The 20,943-nt window shown below is 40.7% G+C and overlaps 1 protein-coding gene across 1 annotated transcript in view; it reads right to left on the bottom strand.

Annotated features, from left to right (window-relative positions):
- Nucleotides 1–9,153, bottom strand: part of CPS1 (carbamoyl-phosphate synthase 1) — a 98,054-nt gene extending 88,901 nt beyond the window's left edge. Inside the window, exons 1-2 of the mRNA XM_062002505.1 lie at nucleotides 9,031–9,153; nucleotides 1,259–1,368 (exon numbers count right to left, since the gene is read on the bottom strand). Of these exons, the coding sequence (XP_061858489.1) occupies nucleotides 1,259–1,368; nucleotides 9,031–9,153 (233 nt within the window). The remainder of the gene's footprint in view (nucleotides 1–1,258; nucleotides 1,369–9,030) is intronic.
- Nucleotides 9,154–20,943: the final 11,790 nt, after the last annotated feature.

Genomic DNA, 20,943 nt, shown 5'->3' on the forward strand with positions numbered 1-20,943 from the left:
TTCTTCAAATAAATCAAGGTCATATTCCTGGAGAGTGCTCGGAAGATATAACCTTACATTTTGAATGTTCCCTCCATGCCCATAAGCTCCTCAGCACAAAAGAGATTTCTCTTTTACAAGCATCCTCTCCAGTGAAAATGAGTAAACACAGCTTCTGCTGCCACAGTAACATGTAGAGAGCAAATTAATCCATCAGGTCCTCCTTGACTTTTGTGATGTGACAAGATTTATTGCCCATAATATATCACTGAGAAGAGAACTCTGGTGCCCTCCATCATTCTGATCTATATTAAACAGTTGCTTGTTGGCAGGTATATTAACACAGTCAGTAATTAGTGCTGTCAAAATACTTAAGTAATTGTCTCCTAATGCAAAACTTTGCAAACAGATTCCCCTCCACAGCAATTTAACACACCACCAATGAGATCACTTTAAAACTCATCCTGTGAGTACTGATTTCTTCAAAGGAGAGCAGAATTTGGGGAATGCAGGGCAGATGGGCAAAGACAGTTATAAATGACTGCAGAAAAAGCTCAAGTATTAACAACTTCAGAGTTGTCTCACCTCCCCAGGCATGTGTCCCTCTCTTAACCAAAAGCCTGACTTCTCTGGGCAGATCCACTGCTCAAGTTGTTCAGCAAAAGCACCATCAGCATTTGGCTGCCATCCTAAGCCAGCCACTGGCTTTCTTACCCCTCAGGAAGATAGAGAGCCACGACAAGTGAGGCATGGACCTGATCTTACCCTTTAGCTGGAAAGCACGTGGAGTTTAAACATATCCTAAACTGTAGCATAAGGAGTCATAAAGGTGACCAACTTGAGAACCTCAGAATTTAAAAATTTTGCACTCAGAAGCCAAGTTCCAGTACCTAGAAAGCTGTAGACGCTTCAAGTCTCTATATTTTATCAGAGCACTGGAGGGAGAACAAAGACAGCTCCTCTCCTCTGATTCAGTAATGACTGCATTTCAGTGGGAGTGATCAGATCCCTACATATCTCACTACCATGGCAAGTTATGTCAGTCTTTAAAGTTGCTCATCAACACGGCTGCTATGATAGAAGAGGACTGCCTGAATTCTCTTCATTAACTGTCCCTCTATATATATATACTCATGGACTAAAGTGTTTTCTTATGTAGAATTCTTACACAGATACATGCTTGTGTCAGGACCCTACGAACTTGGAAAAAGCAGACTTCACATTTTAGCAACGTCTCACAGAACTTTTGGTGCTTATACCTCATTTGCTTTTACCTTACCCAGAAAGACCAGTGTTGAATACGACTTCCCCTGCTGTGGAGGATGGATAGCCAAAAGAATAGCCCTTCATCTTCGTCCCATCTTCCAGCACCAAGTTCGCTGTCTGCGCCTAGAGAAAGGTAAAGGCTTGATGTTTATACAGGTAACACCTAGGACACTTGCCTTTCACACTTCACATTGTAAGTATTCCTATCCCTCTTCCATTCTCAGCTGCCAAGATATTGTCTCTTTTTCACTAGTTTCCTGATGCTCTTTTTCTTTCTAAGACTTAAGAAACACTGTGCACCTAATGGAGGCAAGGCAGCCAGCAAATCTCATAGCAAGCAGAGCATGTGCTGCTGCTATTGCTTTGGGATCACCCTTCCATATTATTTTGGTCATTTCTTCCACTCATTATATCTTGCAATTAACCAATATCATAACTCTGTGGGGAAAGGATTGCCTCTCTCCTCAACATTTGCTCAAGGCTTGCTGCTGAGTACTCTGGCTGTCATCCAGCTGTGACTTTTGACAGGTGCTTCTGTTGCAACTGTACAGCTGAGCTGAAAAAAAATAAGCTTATAAGAATTTGGACAATGAGCCTTTTAGGTCCTGAGAAACTTCCACCTCTGGAATGCAAGTGCAGCTGCTTCCTGGGCTCAGAGCTGCAGCCACGGCTGGTGACCATCTCCTGTGCTCTGTGCCACAGGAGATTTGCCAAGCATGTCCACCAGGCAGGAGCTCTCACCATGATTTAACTTCATATTGGGGTTTTTTTACAGAACAATTCCTCTTACTGGGATTTATTTAAAGAAGAATCAAGATCAATTTCCTTTAGAAAGGAACAGGAGAGCTACTTTCCATTAGCCATAAATCAGATGAACAATCACAGCAAGGAGAAACTTCATTCCCAGCATTGAACATTTTGTAACAATCATGGCAAACATTCATCTAGAGCTCCTCCGCAGTTACAAATTCTGCACAGATCAATTACTAATGTACTGCAAAATACACTAAAAATCAAACTGCACTGCCAAGTAATTGAATTCTGTGCATCTGGGTTGCTTTTAGCCTTGCATTTTTTCCTTATTAATGTTAAAAATCCAGTCATTCTCAAAACGTTTAGCCATCATCTTCTAAATCTTCCTACACCATTGGATGCAATACTCAGCAACACCAAAATTCCCTCCCTCCCCAGTTATGAATATATTTTTTGTGCCTAAATCCCCCAGATGAAAAATTGCCCCTCAAATAAAAATCAGAGGTTTGTCAGGTTTGTCATCTCACTAAGCTTCTCATAACTGAAAGCTGCCATGCACTCAAAGCATCACAAAGCACAGAGGCTGTCAGGGTGTCTCTATGACTGGGCTTTGGACAGGACCTCTGTCCTTTCTGAAGACTGATGAAAACCCAGCCCCCACTGCCAACACAAAAGATTGACTGTAGGAACCAGTTTCTCTCAGCCTTGGTTTCAAGAGACAGATCCCTTCCCCCAGTAGACCACGTATTTGAACCCATCCAAATATCAACTCCAGTTGAAGCAAGTCCTACCACTCATTGGTACAAGTTAGGGTAACAGTCTAAATTGCAGTCTCAACTGCAAACACAGGCTGAGAGAATCCTTCGGGAAGCAAAGTCCACAACAGTGAAATGATCAGAAAAGTTACCTAATATCTAACTTCTGAGGGCCAAAATTCAGAGCAATCACTGTGACATTTAGAGTCTCACCCTCATTCTAGTACTTGACAGGAATCTGCATGTCTTTCCTCCCATGACAGACTACCTGCCCTTCTACAAATCAGACCAGAACAGAAATAATTTCATTTGAACAGAAGCTCCGTTGTACTATTAGAGCCCCCACAGAGTGTTAAAGCAATGCAGAAAAATGTCTCTGAGCAACCATAACCTGCCTGCAAGTTCAGCTACAGAAAGGGATAGATGTTCAAATGTTTCCCTTCCTTACTTGATTTATTATTCTTAATTAAGTGGTTGGGTTGTTTGTTGATCATTCTAGAAGCAATTATTTTTGCTTACAGTTCCAGCGGAGGTGTTACCATATCCCTAAGCTGCCAGCCTATCTTGTCTTTTCAGGTTTGTTTTTAATGTGAAAAGTGATTCACAGACTAGAGAGAAGGCCAATTGTCTCAATCAAGGAGAGATTTTCACTTTTAAAAAACCCACAAGCAAGACAAACAAAAACCTCAGAGCTTCAAGTCCTTTGTTTTCATCCTTCTCAGAACCATCTCCATGTAGTCTTGGATAAACTTCTGTTGTCTCCACTAAAATGTTTCTTTTAGTGCCTCCCTCAATGAGAGACACACCATTTGTTATCTGATTTCTCCTTCCTACAAGCCAGTAGCTTTATTTTTAGCAGAGTTCCCTGTGCTCCAGAGAGGCTGCAGGGCTTTGAGGATGGAGAAAGGGTCATTCTGTTGCTGTGGTATTGCTAGATTTTGTGCATTTATGTCATAGCAACTTGAAGAGTTAACTAGTTCAGTCCCACTTCACTAAACACTCCACACATAAAATAAACAAAGAACTGTAGCAGTAAAAAAAAAGATCCAAAGCAATAGGAAAGTAAAAAATCAGATAATTTTAGTTTCAGCTAGTTCCCTGCTCTAGCACTCCTTCCCATCTACAGGATGGAAGGCAAAGATCTTTGAAATCTCAACAGATCAGCAGTATAATTTGCTTTTTAAAGTATGTCTGCTGTAAACCCATGTACTAGAAAGTGAATGGGTAATTTTTCTTCTTTTCTACTTGCTTCATAGCGTAACCAGTTAAAGCAGTGAAGTTTTTCCCCTTCAAAGAAATCTCTTAGTTTATTTCTATAAGGCCATGCTGAACCCTGAAAGCTGTGTTGCTGGAGAGCTGTGAGTATGCTGAGTAAAGAAGCCAGGATGGGCACTGATGTATGGCAGAGACACAATTGCCACTCAACTTCAGTGCAGGCCAGCTTACTGCCTTCCAGTAAGGGAAGGATAAACCACCTCCTTTCTAAGGCAGACCATGACTCCAGGCAGCACAACAACCTCTGCTGTGTTTCTTGGCACAGAAACTTTGCTGCTGACATAACAACCAACGTATCAGAAGAAGACAAAACCCACCAGATATCTTCTACAGCAGAAAGCTGGCACCAGGACTGTTCTACATTCACTCTCTCAAGACCAAATAACCATCAACAAAGGAGGAGTTTTCTCTTCGACAGAAAAATGTCTCTTCTTGTAAATAGTGTGTCATTACAGGCTAGCAATCTATCTGGACATTGCTAAAAGTCAAGACTTCCTTGGCAACCCATTTTTTATTTTTTATCATTTTTAGTTTAGTGTATTTGCCTCTGGCTAAAATTAAGAGAAGAAGAAAGGGAAAGAATAAGGAATGAATCAAAAGCCATGTCAGTGCCTTGGGATACACTAAAGCATACTCACACTTAGGCTAACTTAAGGGAGAAACTTTGGTTTATTTCCTTTACACCCAAGTCAAAGAGAAAGCAAAGCCAGAAATGCAACACATGTACGGTGGTTGGAAAGCCACAGCTCCTATAGCTTCCCAGGGCTGTTTACAATGCCACAAATATTTATTTGTGACAAAAATCAAAGGAGGAGGATCAAAACACATAAGGCATCTTGCAGAAGTCACTGAGCACCCAAAGAAATTAGCAGTTCATTAAGTTGCCCCCATCTCTGAGCGAACAGGCTCTGTTTTACCTTCCCCTTCATTTTCATCTTCAATGTGAGAGGAGTACCTTGTAACTATACTTCCCCCTTCTCACCCATCTATCTGCTTCCCATGCAGTCATTTTCTCAGTTACTTTCCACCTGCCTCAAAATATATTTGAAGACCCCTTTTATAGTAATCTGAAATAGTTTCTAAAGTCAGTGCTCAGAATTTTTCCTCCTCTCTCTCTCATTTCTAACTATATTTTTAGCTTGCTCCTGGTGGTTTTTATAGCTCTCCCAATCCTCTCCTTACCGAGCCAGCTATACTGTTACAAGCCACCTATTTATTGCTCACACCACTCTTTACATCTCCATTTAACTACATTGGCCTCAGATGAGCATTAAATGATATGAGCTTTGAGCAGCAGTCTCTCTACACATTCCTGAATTATGAAGAAGCTTAAGTACCCTGAAACCAGTGATGCTAAGCACCCCTAGAGTGCCCATAGGGATGTCTGATCTGCTTTCTCTGCCCCTCTTTCAGTTGTGGATGCTCCATCTCTCTTTTAGAACTGAAGGATGGGATGCAATAGGGAAATACAGACGTGTGAGTCCTCATATCTCAAGCAGCTCACCTACAATAGTGTTTCTCCACATAGACTGAGTTTAACTGGATAGAAAATAGGCTTGGGAGAAGAATTATTAGGCACTGTACTAAAACTACCACTGTACTAAAACTACCTCATGCTCTCTAATACTTTACTTAGTTTATACATAGGTTAGAAACATGTTTTCATTGTATTTTGTTATGTTCTCTAAAATATCCCACTGAGAAAAAGCAATAAAAGGCAACTAAACACTCATTTATGCCTGCAATAATGGGAGAATGAGATCATTACCTATAGTGCCATTACCCCACACACTTTAATTACTTTGCATTTCACTCTTTCTACAAACTTCTTACAAATATCCATTAGTTCTAATGATTGTTGGAATACCAAAGCCAGCCATAAGTCATGACTTGGTCACAGCTACAGTTAACTTTCCACACTGACTTAAAGCTATGCAATAGACTGGCTTTTCAAGACCACTTATCCTTATATTTTCCCCTAAGCCTGCTGCATTATTGCTTGCATAAGTATATTGAAGAGTCTCTTCTGCTTCTGTATGTCCCATTGAAAAAGGTGTATAAGCCTTTCACTGTCCTAAAGCAAAAGCCTCACACTAGGAAAGGTTCAAGTTTTTGTATTCCAGATTCTGAATTCAAAGAGAATCACATAGCCCCTGGCAAAGTGTTAAAATTCTGAGCTGAGATCTCAAGAGCCACAGGCTTCTAAACTACACTAGATAACATCCTTCCTAGTCTCCAAGAGTTCAAGTATCTACTCTGACAGCACAAACTCCTGCAGGTAATGAACTCAAATAATCAAATCTAATAAAGAAACAACTTTCCTCAGTGTCAATGCCAAGGCAGAAGATGTCACATAATATCTGTCAGAAAGAGACTTTTAGGGCTGGCTGGCTAGCATCACACCTTGTGGTAAGTCAGCTAGTCACAGTGCAGGTACAAATGCTCCATTCAGCATTTCAGATGCATGGTAGGTCTTGGATGACCTGAAATAGATCCAAACATACACCTTGAAATACAAAGAAGGCCCAATTCTTTCTGATCCACCTTGGGTGTATTTGTAATTGCTGCGAGTGAGGTTAAAACAGCTCCGAAGGGCTGTACTTGGCACTGCTTTCTTAACAGGTATTCATTCTCGTTGCCTTCAGGATTAGTGTTCTTGGCTTTAAGCAATCACTCTTCAGCTTTACAGGGATAGTTAGGTAGATACAAGAACAGTTGGTACTGTAACTCCATCAGAGTAGGGCAACAATTTTCCATGAGAATGAAACTTCTTAACTGGATGCCTCAGCATTATGAGACATGACCTTGTAGGTCTGTCACTGTGCAGTCTGACTGAGTGACAAAACATGTATCTAACATCATCAATCCATCATTTAAGATAACAAACTCAAATTTCAGATGCTTATCCATCAGTATAAGAATGTATCAGATCCATCATATAGCAGGTGTCTACCATAATTATCCTGGAACATGTAAAGAAAGATGGTGTCTGACCAAAAGCTGAACCAGCAATCCGAACCATGGGCTACAAATCTTTACCCGTGGAAGATGCCTTTCAATGTAGCAGACTTAAAACCACAGACTAAAGTGTCTTTGAACTCAATTCTCTGTGCATCACAAGGCTTCAACTCCTGCACTCTACAGAGCATGGTAGAAATAACTGAACTAGATCAAAAAAGCAAGAGAGGTATCAAGGCAATAAAGACAAGCAAGGACAGTGCTCCAGCAGAACTCTTCGGTCTTGACTAGTTGACTTGACAGTTTCTAAAACCCTAATGAACCTGCATGGAGTCCTGTTCCGCTGATGCTACAGGCCATCACCAGCCATAAATGAGTCAAGTATGAATCTTGGGCTCCTATCCCCTAGACACTGTGACATCTGTCAACAGCACCTCTTACTGCATTCACAGACTCCACTCATCTACTAATACTGGCAGTAAATTTGTCTCGATTTCTCTTATCACATTTCAATTTAAAGCACAAAGCCCTAAGATAAGAGATTGTTCAAACTGTGTTGCCATTTGCTTTTTCACACCAACTGAAGCTTTCTAATGCAGCACTTTGACTTCAAAAGGGGACAATAGAAGCTGGCATCTGCCCTGGAAGATGTGAGGGACAGCACTGCCCCATCTGAGGGCTCTAACATAGTTTTGATGTGTTGTCAGTGCCAAACCAACTTAGCTTCACCAGCCTGAGGAACAAGAAAGGAGCTTGCCCCCTATGTCAGAGGCCCTGCATCCTCTTCAAACGGTGCATCTGTGGAAACTGGCAACCACAATGGTTTTCTAATACACCAGTAGGACTCATTCCGTCATCACAAGGAGGAATACATTCCTCCTAAGCCAGATCTGATTGAAGTCAGAATCAATCTGCTGGGAGGAAGATTACTGTGCTGTGTTTTGAGACAGTGAACAAGGTAACAATTCACGCCTGCTGCACACTCCTGGGAAGGGGAAGACAGGTCCATTAGCAAGAGCATTAGTCACAACACAGGTCTGTTTTTAAGTGCAAGTCAGACAAAGCTAAACTAAGAACTCCTATGCTAAAGGAAGGGATGAAAATAGGGATGCCTTTACTCATCCAATTTTTCTCTGCAGGCAATTTCTGTTTTAAAAGTAATGGGTCTGCTGCTAGGAGCTCAGAGAACTCCGGAAAAGTCAGTAACTGTGGGACAGGGAAGAGAAACCCTAGTGCCCAGTGCATAGAATTGATACTGCTCAGCCCTCTACTCCACTCTGCCAGGTACGGCAACACCCACTAGCTATCCATAGCCCAAGTCTCTCCTCACTGAAACACACCCACTGAAACATCACTCCTCTGGTTCTTAATTGTATTACACTGTTGATTCTAGCAGAAAAAATGCAAGAGCATTTTTTCAATGCAAAGTGCATGTCAGCAAAATGCTGCAGTGCCACGGAATTCACACAAAGTCCCACTTCACCCCTGGCCTCTACCACACCTGCCTGAGTTACACTAGCAAAGCTGGTCAAAGGCAGAGCTTGTCACAAGGAGAAGAAAGTTGGGGAAATGAACTAAGGGGTTCCAGTCCCATAATCAAGAGTTGATACACTGATACATTCACAGAGTTGTCTACCTCCTGGATTAATCTGAGAGCCTTCATGGCTTCCAATCATTTGAAAATGCTATTTTTAAATATCTAGCTGATTCACACTCCTATGAACTGAAACATCTGCTCTGTTAGCTATCAGTCTTAAAGAAGAGTGGGGTGTTTCTAAAGAAACTACCATTTAACATTTAGCTGAAACCCTGAACTTCCACCTTTTGGTACAATTATCCCTATAATTTCCATTCCAGACTACACAAAAAGTGTGTTTACTTAGCTAATAAAATCATTTACCCAAGCAACCCCCCTTGCTTAGGGTTCACACAAATCTCCTTTAGTTCAATTTTGTATGCCTAGGTAAGCCCTGTTATCTGCAGTAAGCTATCTGTCAGCATGCCAAACACATCTATTAAACCACAGTAGATCAGTTACTGTTACCTTGATGTTCAACAACCTGATACCAGCCCTTGAGAAACTCCAGCGATCAGCAGACACATTGCAAAACTCCAATCTGCCTTTCAAAGTCTTCACCACTTTGCAAGCTGTCAAAATTCTTGTCATCTTGAGGGCTGCCGATGAGTAACTAAACTTTAAAGTAAACAAGACAAAACAAGAATTTGCTTGGATGTATTTCTTCAAGATGCAGTGTAGAAAATAAACTCTTGCAGATCACAATGGAAGAGAACAGAGAAGTAGCGGGTGTGCTGGACTGAGTGTACAGCACTGCCCTACACCTTCCCATTTACTCTGCCATTAAAGGTCTCTGGGGCAGCCCCACCTCCTCCCGCCCTCCAAGGAGGGGTGCTTGCTTGGACACTCTTGCAACACTTTTATTCAAGTTGGTCTCTGAGCGCTGTTGTAGGGGTTGCAGCACAGGCCAGACATTCGCTCTGCCTGCTGGAAGAACACAGAATCACAGAATCTTAAGGGTTGGAAGGGACTTCGAAGGATCATCTAGTCCAACCCCCCTGTCAGAGCAGGACCACCTAGAGTAGGTCACACAGGAACTTGTCCAGGTGGGTTTTGAATGTCTCCAGAGAAGGAGACTCCACAACCCATCTGGGCAGCCTGTGCCAGTGCTCCCTCACCCTCACAGTGAAGAATTTTTCCATTATGTGTCTTTTGAACCTCAAGATAGCAAAAGCTGGTAGAGAAATCATACCCAAAGCAATGAAGACAGTCCTTACACTCTGAAACAGACATTATACATTTCAGTAAGAAATGAGGAACAGCACCACTGCTTCTCCTAACAGCACATGGTCTAGGCAAATTAAGAGAGTCTATTCAGAGGGTGCTTTTGAGTGCTCTTCAACATGTGATCCAGGGTCTGCACATTAGCTAGTGGGCCAGCCTATGGCTGCTAAACCAGAGTTGTAGAAAAAGAAGTAAAGCAGGAAGACCAAATTCCACAGAAAGCTCTAGACTTCTTACTCTGTGTAAGGAGAGTACACAGTCACCAGAAGTCATATCACAGGTCCCAAAGTGCTGCCCCTCCCCAAATAAATGAAAAGGACATCCTCAGGAAAAGCAAATGGCTACATGAGAAAAACATCCTTTAGTAAAATTCCAATGGAAAACAGCTGAAATAAGGTGAAATGTTCCATATGCTTTCTCCTAACTGACTACAGACCTTTGTGACTATCACATATCTCCTAGAGCCCTACACTACAGTCTTCAAAAAGAATCGTGTTCCTCATTAGTCAGACATGAAAATGCCTAATGAAGATAAAAGCTGTGAGAGAAGCATGCACATTATTATTCTTCAAGAACTCAGATGGTGAGATATCTTTTGAAACCCAGGTAAATCAAAGCTTCAACTAGCTCAGAGCAAGACAAAAAAGAGATACGCAGACTTTTTTTTTTCAGGTGGACACACACTGCTGTAAAGGATTTAGGTGACCTTTTCTAATCCCTGACAGTGATAATCAGGACTTCTTTACATATGGTCGTTTAAGATTAGTCTAAATTGATGCCAATATCACATAAAAATACTTCCTGCACAGCTCAGTACAGCACCAGGTTGAACTGTCATGCACATAACAAAAGAGAAGGGAGGGTAACAGGTTTGAGTACTCTCTGTTACGTGGACAGCTTATTGAAGACTGAGATGAGAAACACATGGGAAAGGACAGAATTCAGATGATTAAAAGAGACAGAGGTAGGGGTAGAAGATAGACTAGGTGTAGAGGAGCTTGTTGCTTTAATGGGAGTTTTCCAAGTGTGCTGAGCTGGGAGAAGCAAGCCAACAATGTTCCCATGCAATTTCAGTGTGATTGAGGAAAGCCACAAACATTTTTCCTACAAGAAGATATCTGACAAATATTCTGAATCATACACAGAGCTTGAGAGACACGGATTTCATTTTTTTTAAATGAAACAAAAAAAAATATAGGGAACCAGGAAATGCTTTTGTTAGCTGTTCCTCTATTTGCTTGGCTCTAGCCTGTAGTAATGCAGGTTGGAGATACACATGGGAGAGGAGATGTGCAGAAAACAAAGGCACACTTATAAGTGAACAGATGGCAAAGACCTATACCTTGTACTAGAAAGGTCATCTTGATATACAGACACATGTGCTCTCACACATGCAATTCAGAATCCAGCTTTTTTCTAAAGTCACATTTCACATTATGTTAGCTTTACACTGCCACAAATGTCATACGCAGCATTTGGAAGGTTACAAGCACTAGCCTTTGTTATGGCCAGACTGAAGGGCAAATTCTGCACACCATTTCACTCTCTACCAACATCAGGAAGATGCTTTGAGCGCTGGCTGTAGCCGTGTTTGAAGCAGAACCAATCCTGGCTGGCAGATTCAGCACTCTAACCGCTAATTCCTAACTACTCCCTTCCACCACAGTGAGTTTCAACGTGGCTGCACAAAGAGGCAGACGGATCTGGCTAAAAAACAACCCTTTCCTTTCACCACGAGCCTATTCATAAACACAGCAAGTCAGGAGTGAGCAGAAAAAGGACCATACCTTTTGGCTGAGCAGCATCTTTTGCCAGTGAAACTAGATGCATAACCACATCATGAACAAGATTCAGTTTGTGAGAGCTGTGCAATACATACAGAGCTCTAATGTGGCAGCTGTATGTTAAGGATTTGAAATGCTATGTGGGAGAACAAGAAGGAAAAAAATCTACTTTCCTTCATAACGTCCACAGCAAGGATACCTCATTCACTACTGCTATAGATTTGACCCTGCTGTATTCCCTTCCTTTCATCCATGTTTTATGATCAAAATTGATTAAACCCACCTCAGACCTTCTGAGATTAGGAAGGTAAGAATCATCTTCCTTTTCAAAGCCTCCATCATGATAGAGAAAATTCTCTCTGCCAAAACCAGTAAAAAACATCCAAAGTAAATAATAAAAAAAAAAAATCCAAGGTATTTGTCTTACTGCCAACGTGCTAAAAAGAGGTGAAAAAATTGTTAACTCTTTAAGGCCAGAAAATACATCAAGTATTCCTGAGAGAAGTCTCAGTTCAGAAAAAATGGTCAATATCCAAACAAGGTGTAGTTTAGACAGATCTTAAGTATGTGCTTTGGTTAACATAAAAAACAGAAGGGGTAGAATCACTACAAAGCAGGGAATCAATAAGGAAAAAGCAACCAGCCACAGAAGAGTGTAAAAAAGAAAGCAGAGGTGAATGATTTTATGGAAATGGAACCACCTTGCCGGAGCTTAAAACTTGCCTACATGATTCGTATTCATATTATCCCTTCAGGAAAGAAAGTTTGGGATGAGGCTCTGGAGGAAGGACACATATCAGAGAAATCAAGAATAGGAGGTGGGAAGGTACTCAAAAGTCAGGCTTTCTTAACATAATTTGGTCAAGTTGTCATAGCTGTTTAGAGGAACGTATGTTTCATATTCATTTACACCATATCATACACAGATAAGGAGTAGGACAAGGAGAGCAAAGTTCTCATTAAAACAAGGAGCTTTTTTCTTACTGTTTACAAGTGAAAAACACCAGAAATGAAATTCAGCACACAGAATCAAACAAAAGCAGTGATCTATCACTTTGTAAATCCCCAGGTAAAAGATATTGGAAGAAAGTCTACATTTTCAGAGGCTTAGAGCAGTGTCATTTTCAGAACAGAAGTGCTCAGAGCACTTGAGGTCTTGCTTAGGTGCCCCGGGACTGGCATCCCAAATGGAAGCTCCCAAAGCCACTCGTCACAGCTGGGAAGCTCTGCTGTAAGTAACCAAGCTATGCAGGACTTTTCAAGTTGTCTGTAAAAAGCACAAGATAGTTCTGCTCTTACTTGACAGACAAGAGATCAGGGCCAATTTGTGGCTACACTGGCCCAAATTCACACCAGTGCAAGTCCCGAGTGCCTCCAGCTCAGTGTAGCTTCAGTGGCACGTTTGCCCTGGACAGGGATCAGTGTAACAAGCAACCCACATAAATTACTTGGGCTCTTTTTCTTGTAGTTGAGATCAGACAGTAATTTTTTCCCCAAGTGTCCTTCTGATGTTTTTGGAAAAGATGGCACCTCTCCTGCCATCTGTCACGTTGTGTCTGATTTCTGACCATTCTGTCTTGCTCTGACTAAAACACGTTTCAAAAATATTGAGTGGAAAAGCAGAATAGTTGAAGATTAACTGAAACTCTCTGCTGCCGCAGGGAACAGGACAAATCCTTTCCATCTCTTACAGCTAGCAGAAAAGACCTCAAAGTGATTCGGAAACTCTGTCTTCCATTTTAAGCCAAGCTCCACATGATTCCCAAGAAACTTATAGCAAGAGTTTGGAAAGCACCTGAAAAATATCAAGGTTTGCCATACATTTTCTAATCAGGTATGAGCTAGGTAAGAATTTTTATTCAGAGCATACTGCTAACAAACTCCATTACCCCAGAGATCACCACTTCCTTTTTGTTTTTTCAGTATGTAGGGGGAAAACAAACTGGTTACCTTGTTCACATGCAAATTAACTCCTCTTGGATTGATGCAGGAGAGAAAGCAAGCTCAGTTATGCTTTCAGATCTGCTGCTTTGAGCCAATCTCAAAACATTTCAAGCAAGGTTTAGAAATATGGTAACTGCGATGCATCGTGCAACAAGCCAAGAATTTAAAAACTCAGGCTGATCTTTACCTAGATGTACAGAAAGAAAGTGGAAGGAGTAAGGGTCAAGAGTAAGTCTTACCCCTTGGCTTTCCAGAATTCTGTTATTAAAGCCACAGATAGAATATGTGTTTTTTCCACAGTTTGTCCTATTTTAGAGGAGGTCTGAGGAAAAGAGTATTTTAAATTTTAATGATAGATGTTCATAGCAGATCAAAATCTAATCTTCAGATTTGGGTTCTGCCTTTTGATTCACCCTTACTAACTCACATGATTCTGACAGAAATGATTGACTATAAACTCAGATGATTTATTTTTTTAGATGGAAACAATTCTGAGTGACAAAGCAAGAACAGGAACTAAAAATGGACTGCTCTTAGCTGCCTACTGTGTCTTGATAGGTGTGCTCTTGCTTGCAGCTGTTTTTCATCCAACTCAAGTGACTTCCTGAGATGCAAACTGCCCGGCCCTCTCTGGTCCCTTCTACTCCAAGACTTTGCTTTTTGGTCTCTGCTTCCTTTCACGGCTCCTCTGCACAAGTAACATTCTCCCAGCTTCTTGATATGACTTTCCTGCCCTCCATACTCCTCAGGTCTTGAAAGCTGTTTTCCCTTGAGCATGCTTCAGAGGAAAGAAGTCACCCTTCCTTTTTACAGAAGGTCAGATTCCCCCATTTCTACACACTTACAGGAACACAGTATCAGTTTGTTTGTTTGATTTGCTTATGTGGTAGTGGCAGGCACTTCTCTTGTAATTCCCTCTAAATTGCTGTGATCCCCCTGGTTTGTCAACCAGTAACGCATCAGCCCGACAGGGCAGTTGATGTCTTACTTTACAAATAGGACTGTTGCCTTCACCAGGAACTGTTCTCTAAAATCATGCAGGAATTTGAAACCACAGCAGGGTTCAACTCTAAGATTTTAAATGCACAGTTTTCCCCACCAGATTACAATGTATCAGAGTGGCATGTTCTGCACTTATCCTCAGCTCTTCTCCAGCATTTCCTTATGCTGACCATTTTGCTTTATGGAGAGTTTCTGAAAATCTGCTCTTTTCAGTTCTGAGTGTCTTCCTGATTTAAAAAAAAAGAAAAAAAAACCCAAAAAAAACCAGAAAACCAAAAACCAGGTATTCAATAACACAGTTGAGTAAAAACTATTAGTGAGAATATCTGGAAAAAAATTAATTCCCAGTTATCATAATGATGGTGAGTTTACATCAGATCAGTTACCTGATCAGATTTTTCTCGTTTTGGTCTTTTTATATCCTCACACTTATTATTTTGTTTCAACCTCTGTATCTACTCACCAAAGACTCAGCTGAAGTTGAAGAGAATACAAGGGCAGTTTTATCTGCTTCCAAAGACAAAGCTGTAAAGATTTTATTGATAGCTGTAACTGGATAGTAGAAGTCAACCTGAAAAGCAGAATTAATTCTTGTCTGTACACCTTTTCCCTTTGTTTTCATATACTTTTCTACTTGAGTCGTTTTCCTGCAAGGACAGATTGTGATTGCCATCTCTGCTAACTAGCATCTTGCACTGGTAACGGCAAGAATTCTATCAAACATTAATTATTTCCTGAAGAAGGGAATAATCAATATGAAAATCAGCACAAAATCTGTTCAAAAAGCACAATAAAATCTTAATCCTAAATCCCAATCCTGCAGTCCTCGCCCATAGGAAACATGTGTGTCTAGGTGAAGGACAACTCTCAGAACCAATGCAAATTAATAGAAAACACAACATGTTAAGTGTTCTCTGAATAAAGCACAAACCTCAGGTTGGTGAGGGCTTGAGATACAGTGAAAAGCTCAGCATGTTCTCCTCATGGGTCTTTGCCTGACAAAAACATGGATACGTTCATATTTTTGGATGGAAAACACAGTAACCATACCCTGCAACATCTTCCTAATTCTGACCCAATGTCACCTTTTCGTTGGGAGTCCAAACAAACAAAAAAGTATGAAGAAATGTTTTAAATAGAGCTGCTCAAAATCTGGTTGTATGAAGTACTGCAAGTAGTTATTGAAACTACTGCAGAACTTCTCTTTTTTATATAGATATATATAGAGAGAAACATATTTCTCCTCTTTTAAATTAAAATTTTCCTTCTGTTTTGGTTTTTTTTAATTTATTTCAAAACACAAACCAAGCACCAAGTTAGTTTAAAAACAGATGAAGACTTTTATTTTGGTATTTTAATTGAAATGTCAAAAAGGATCAGAATCAAACTGAGATCCAGTTTCACTTTTCTTCAAAAATAATAGTTCCGTCTAGCTGACATCTAACGGTAATTTAGTTCTGCAAGATAAATACTTAGCTATGGAAACAGATCCTCACACCCAAGGCACAAATTTTATAAAATTAAGGAAACCTGCCTCAAAACAACTGAAGTATCTGGGAGCAGTAGAAAATACCAAAGGGATTCAGGGTACAGAAGTGTTATCAATCAACAGACCCTGTGACAGTTTCAGTTAACACAGGATAGTTTTAAAAGCAAATAAAACTTGTCATTTTATAAAAGTAAAAAACACTGTAACAAAATAATTGAAAATCTTGAACCAAGGCCATGGGAAAGACAGTTTTAAACAAAACAAAACCAACCAAACAAACAATCAAGAAAAACCAAAACCCAAAGGCAAATCCCTTGGTAATTCTGAATTATCTGCACGTCTTTTCTTTTCCAAATTTTGTGTATAAGCAGTAATAGGGGGGTTGGACTGGATGATCTCTAAAGGTCCCTTCCAACCCCTACCATTCTATGATTCTGTGATTCTAATCAAGATAGCCTTTTGACCAGTAAATTTTATATAATGCCTCAAATCAAGACTGTTATACATCTATTCCCACGTTAGAGAAAAATCCATTTTCAAAGGGATTAAACTTTTCTTTAAGGCTTGAGCAGCCCAGGGTACACTCATCTGCTGTCCAGTATATGGAGCCCATGCCTGACCCAAACTTGACAAAGATAAGGCTCTTATCTTCAGCAAAAGAATCAATGTCTTGAAAATGGGTCAAATTCCATTGCCACTGGGATTAGCAGCTCCTCTTAGATCAGCTGACTTGGAAGAAACAGAGAAAACCTTTGCAGTATCTGAAAGAGACCAAGATTATTCCAATTTCAGAAACCCCTTAGTTAGCTAAAACTGAGTGCTGCCAGAAGAGCATTGCCTGAGGGGTAATAATGACTATACAAAGTGCAGTTTGCTTCCAATGCCACGACTGAGCACCACACCTCAGACACAACTCTTATTTTCATGTTGATTCAAGCAAAGGAGACCGGACTCAGGAGTCCGCAAGTGGCTGACTTCAGTCCAGAGCTGAACTCTGTTTACTGGAAGGTGTTTGGAGGCAGCGGGATTTCTCATTCCCTGACATTTTCTAAAAAGACATTTTTACAAATGGGAACTGGGATTAGGAGTCATCTCTCTTCCCTTGTGACTCCAAAGGCTCATACATTCCACTGGCTTGTTCTCGTGGATCACTAAAAAGGCCAAACTGGCTTTACGAAACAAAAACAAATCAAAAGGGCTACACAAACACTGTTTCCCCCGCCCCTGCTACACATTCTTTACACAGTTTAAAAATAACATGACCTTACAATGCAAGATTAGCTAAATTTGCTCAAGATTGATGTTACACTTGCTTCCTTCTGTGGCAGTCCTAGCATGGATGAATATTTGATAGCATATCATACCCCAGTTGTGGCAAAGGAAAACAAACTTGATTTGCCCTCAATTTGACTATAAATAAATAGACTTTTATCTAGAATGAAGGCTATAACATAAACTGTCTCTGAGCTGCTAGTTTATAGATATAAAACTGTGTATTTGCATTCACATAGGCACATACTGTGTTCACTGGACAGTTTCATCATTTTTCTTTGACTTGACAGTCCTTTCTTTCCCTAGTTAAATACAACATCACTAAAATCAATACTTCCATCAATCAAATGTTTTTTTCAATGCACATTGTTCAATGGACATGGACAGACCACCAGGACCAACCTTCTCGGTGGACATCATGGATCTTGGCCACACCCATCACGCACCACTCTGTGGTCTGAGATCTCAGATCCATTGCTACAGAGACTTAGAAGAAAAGGAAGGAATTGAGTTAAGCAAAAAAGTATCCATCAGGAGACATAAGCATAAGGTCAGAATATCATGTTATAGACACATGCATTTCCTAGAACAAGGCCTTGCAGGTAGGCAGTCTGAAATATGACTCACAGTAACTGCCACAGGACAGCTACCTGTTCCCTGACCTACAAAAAAATTCCAGGTAAAAGAGGCTCATTGCTCCCAGCACCTTACTGGGTCAGGCCTAAAGCAAAGCTCATTTTGAGGAAAGAAAATCCACCACTGAAATGGTGGCACACATAATGAGTCACAATGATTAGCTTATAAGCTAGTACCTTGAGTATTTAGGTAAAGCATCACCTCCCAGCCTTATTCAACCAAACATGTCCTGAGCAGGAGATATTCTACTGATATTATGCTCTAACATTTTTTTTTTACTACAACAGATGTGATTTCCAGTGACAGAGTGCATGACAGTGGCTCAAAGCTGCAACAGGGGAGTTTCTGGCTGGACAACAGGAGCTATTTCTATTACCAAAGGTGGTTATACATCAGAACAGGCCTCCTACAGAGATGGCCAATGCCCCAAGGCTGTCACTGTTTAAAAATCATTTGAACGATGTCCTCAACAACATGCTTTAATTTCTGGTCAGCTTTGAAGTGGTCAGACAGTTGGTCTGGGTGAGCATTGCAGGTCCCTTCCAACTGCACTGTTCTGTATTAGAAGATACAAAAAGTTTTCTGCAGAAAGCTTCTTCCCTAACTTCAAGAAAATAAAAATAAGTTAATCTTCCCTTTAGTATATTTACTATAAATATATTTACTCTCTGAAAAGACAATACGTGACAGCTCTCTCCAGCCTGGTTTCTTACCTTTAGCACCACTCTGCGCAGTGCTAGGTGTTTCTGGTGTCGGTGGGAGGGGGAGTTAACATTTCATAGGAGTTACTTAACATGGCCTTGGCCTCTCATCATATATACAGCATCCCTGATCAATCAGCATTTTCCTTGTCACTTCATACCTGATGCTCCAGGTTGGAAGGATTTGCAAAATTTGTTTGTCTTTTTTCTTCTCCTCACTCCTACTTTTTTTTTTTGCTTTTTCCATTGATTGCCCTGGAGAAAAAAAAAAAAAAAAAGATTAAAAGCTTTGGCTGTCACAAACTAGGCTCTGCACTAGAGCATTTACTTTAACTCACAGACAGATATACATTTGGCACACACATGCCTGAAGATGGAGATCTCTCTTTAAATAGCACAGCAAATTCTTGCCGTATGGATCCATAATGTCATTTAGCTGGGAAAGGAGAGAAACTGACTGACTGAAAAATATTTTTAGGGCAGGAGAGCAAAGAGGTTTGAAGAAGTAATTGATGCTGTCAGGTAAGCGTTCAGGAGTTTAACCCAGAACTCCAACACCGTGCACTCAGCTAGGATTTTTATAACAGCGAGGAAACTTTATGAGTGAGTTAATTATAAGACTATATCATGCTCCAAGGCGATTAGAGACACTTGATAAAGTTTTATACCCAGCAATACATACTGCTGTACTTCAACAAATATAGCCCTTTACACCAGCATTTTCTTTAGCAAAACTCCCAGAAATAGGTTCCTTTCCACAAAGACAAGTTGGCTTAAGGACAGTCAGCGCTTTTGAGTGGGGACTTTTATGGCACACCTTAAAAGAAGGCACATAACCCTGGCAGACATGTGAGTGGGACTTGTGCTGTAGGCTTTGGGTGCAGTTAGGCTGCCCTTCCCCTAAAGATATTCTCTGCTGTAATGTGTCTGTCACTCATTTCACTCTGACACTTGCCAATGTCCAGTGGGGTTTAAATTAACCAACCCATGGGAAGAAATCACTGTGTATACAAAGGCAGCAGAGTCCTAGTTCTTTGTTCATTTGAGGAAGGAAAGATCTCAAGTACTGAACCATTTTGTCTCATTCAGCTTCAAGACAGACAAAGCTGACAATCACTGAGGAAAACTAGGGAGTCTCAGTTCACGCTGATAAGACCAAGATAACCAGGATAATTTGGGGCTGTTTAGTCTGGAGGAGATTGAGGGGAGATCTTAGTAACATCTATAAATATCTAAAGGGTGGGTGTCAGGAGGTTGGGACATCCCTTTTTTCTATAGTAACTGGCAACAGGACAAGGGGTAATGAGATGAAGCTGGAACACAAAAAGTTCCACTTAAACATAAGAAAAAACTATTTCACTGTTCAGGTGAGGGAGCCCTGGCACAGGCTGCCCAGAGGGGTTGTGGAGTCTCCTTCATTGGAGGTCTTCAAGACCTACCTGGACATGTTCCTATGTGACCTGATCTAGATAGATCTGCTTCTGCACAGGGATTGCACTAGATGATCTCTAAAGGTCCCTTCCAACCCTACCATTCTATGATTCTTTGATAACAGAAGGTGCTTCTCTGTCAGTTAGGACAGTGTCAATGCCGTACTGTACTGTCAGAAAAAAAATAAAAAACTAAACGCCCACATCTGTGGATTTTCTTGGCTTACCTCACAAGAATCAAAGTTGGGGCCTGAATTTATCAAATATATATTTGGGAAGTTTATGCCTACCTCAACTAAGAGCTCTAAATATACACTTTAGCGTTAAGATAGTTAACTCCATGAACAGATGTGGTTACAATACCATCAGATTTTAGCAAAATGAACAACGAAATTGTAAAGGAGAGTAGAATAAAGATAGCTTATTCACTTTCTGGTACTGGGCTATGCATTGAAGCATCCATCCTTATCTACTGCCATAAATAAAGTTAATTCTATTCCTTTATTTCTACTTAGTATGGATTACAATCCATTATAACCAAGCAATCCTAAACTACCACATCCAGTGCAATGAAGTGGCACTAATCTGATAAGAACCCACAAGATCTAAGTACAACTGGAAAGTTTCCATTTCAGTACTCTGATCACAGAAGTCTCAACAACACCATGTGCTTTGGAGATCACAGCAAAGATGAGGAGCTGGCTTGCACAGGCCACATGGTCAAGAGCAGCTTCAGTTTGTCATTTCTGACTTGAGGGAAGAAATAAGGCTTGAAAAATACAGATTCCTCAGAATCAGGAGCATTTATTAGCAGGTATCCATACAGTGAGGCATCCAAGATCATGGGCTGTTATCATCCATGGTGAGATGACGTGTTGTCTGTTAAACCCTTTTCAAAG

Source organism: Colius striatus, chromosome 9 (assembly GCF_028858725.1).
Source record: "Colius striatus isolate bColStr4 chromosome 9, bColStr4.1.hap1, whole genome shotgun sequence".
Lineage (NCBI taxonomy): Eukaryota > Metazoa > Chordata > Aves > Coliiformes > Coliidae > Colius > Colius striatus.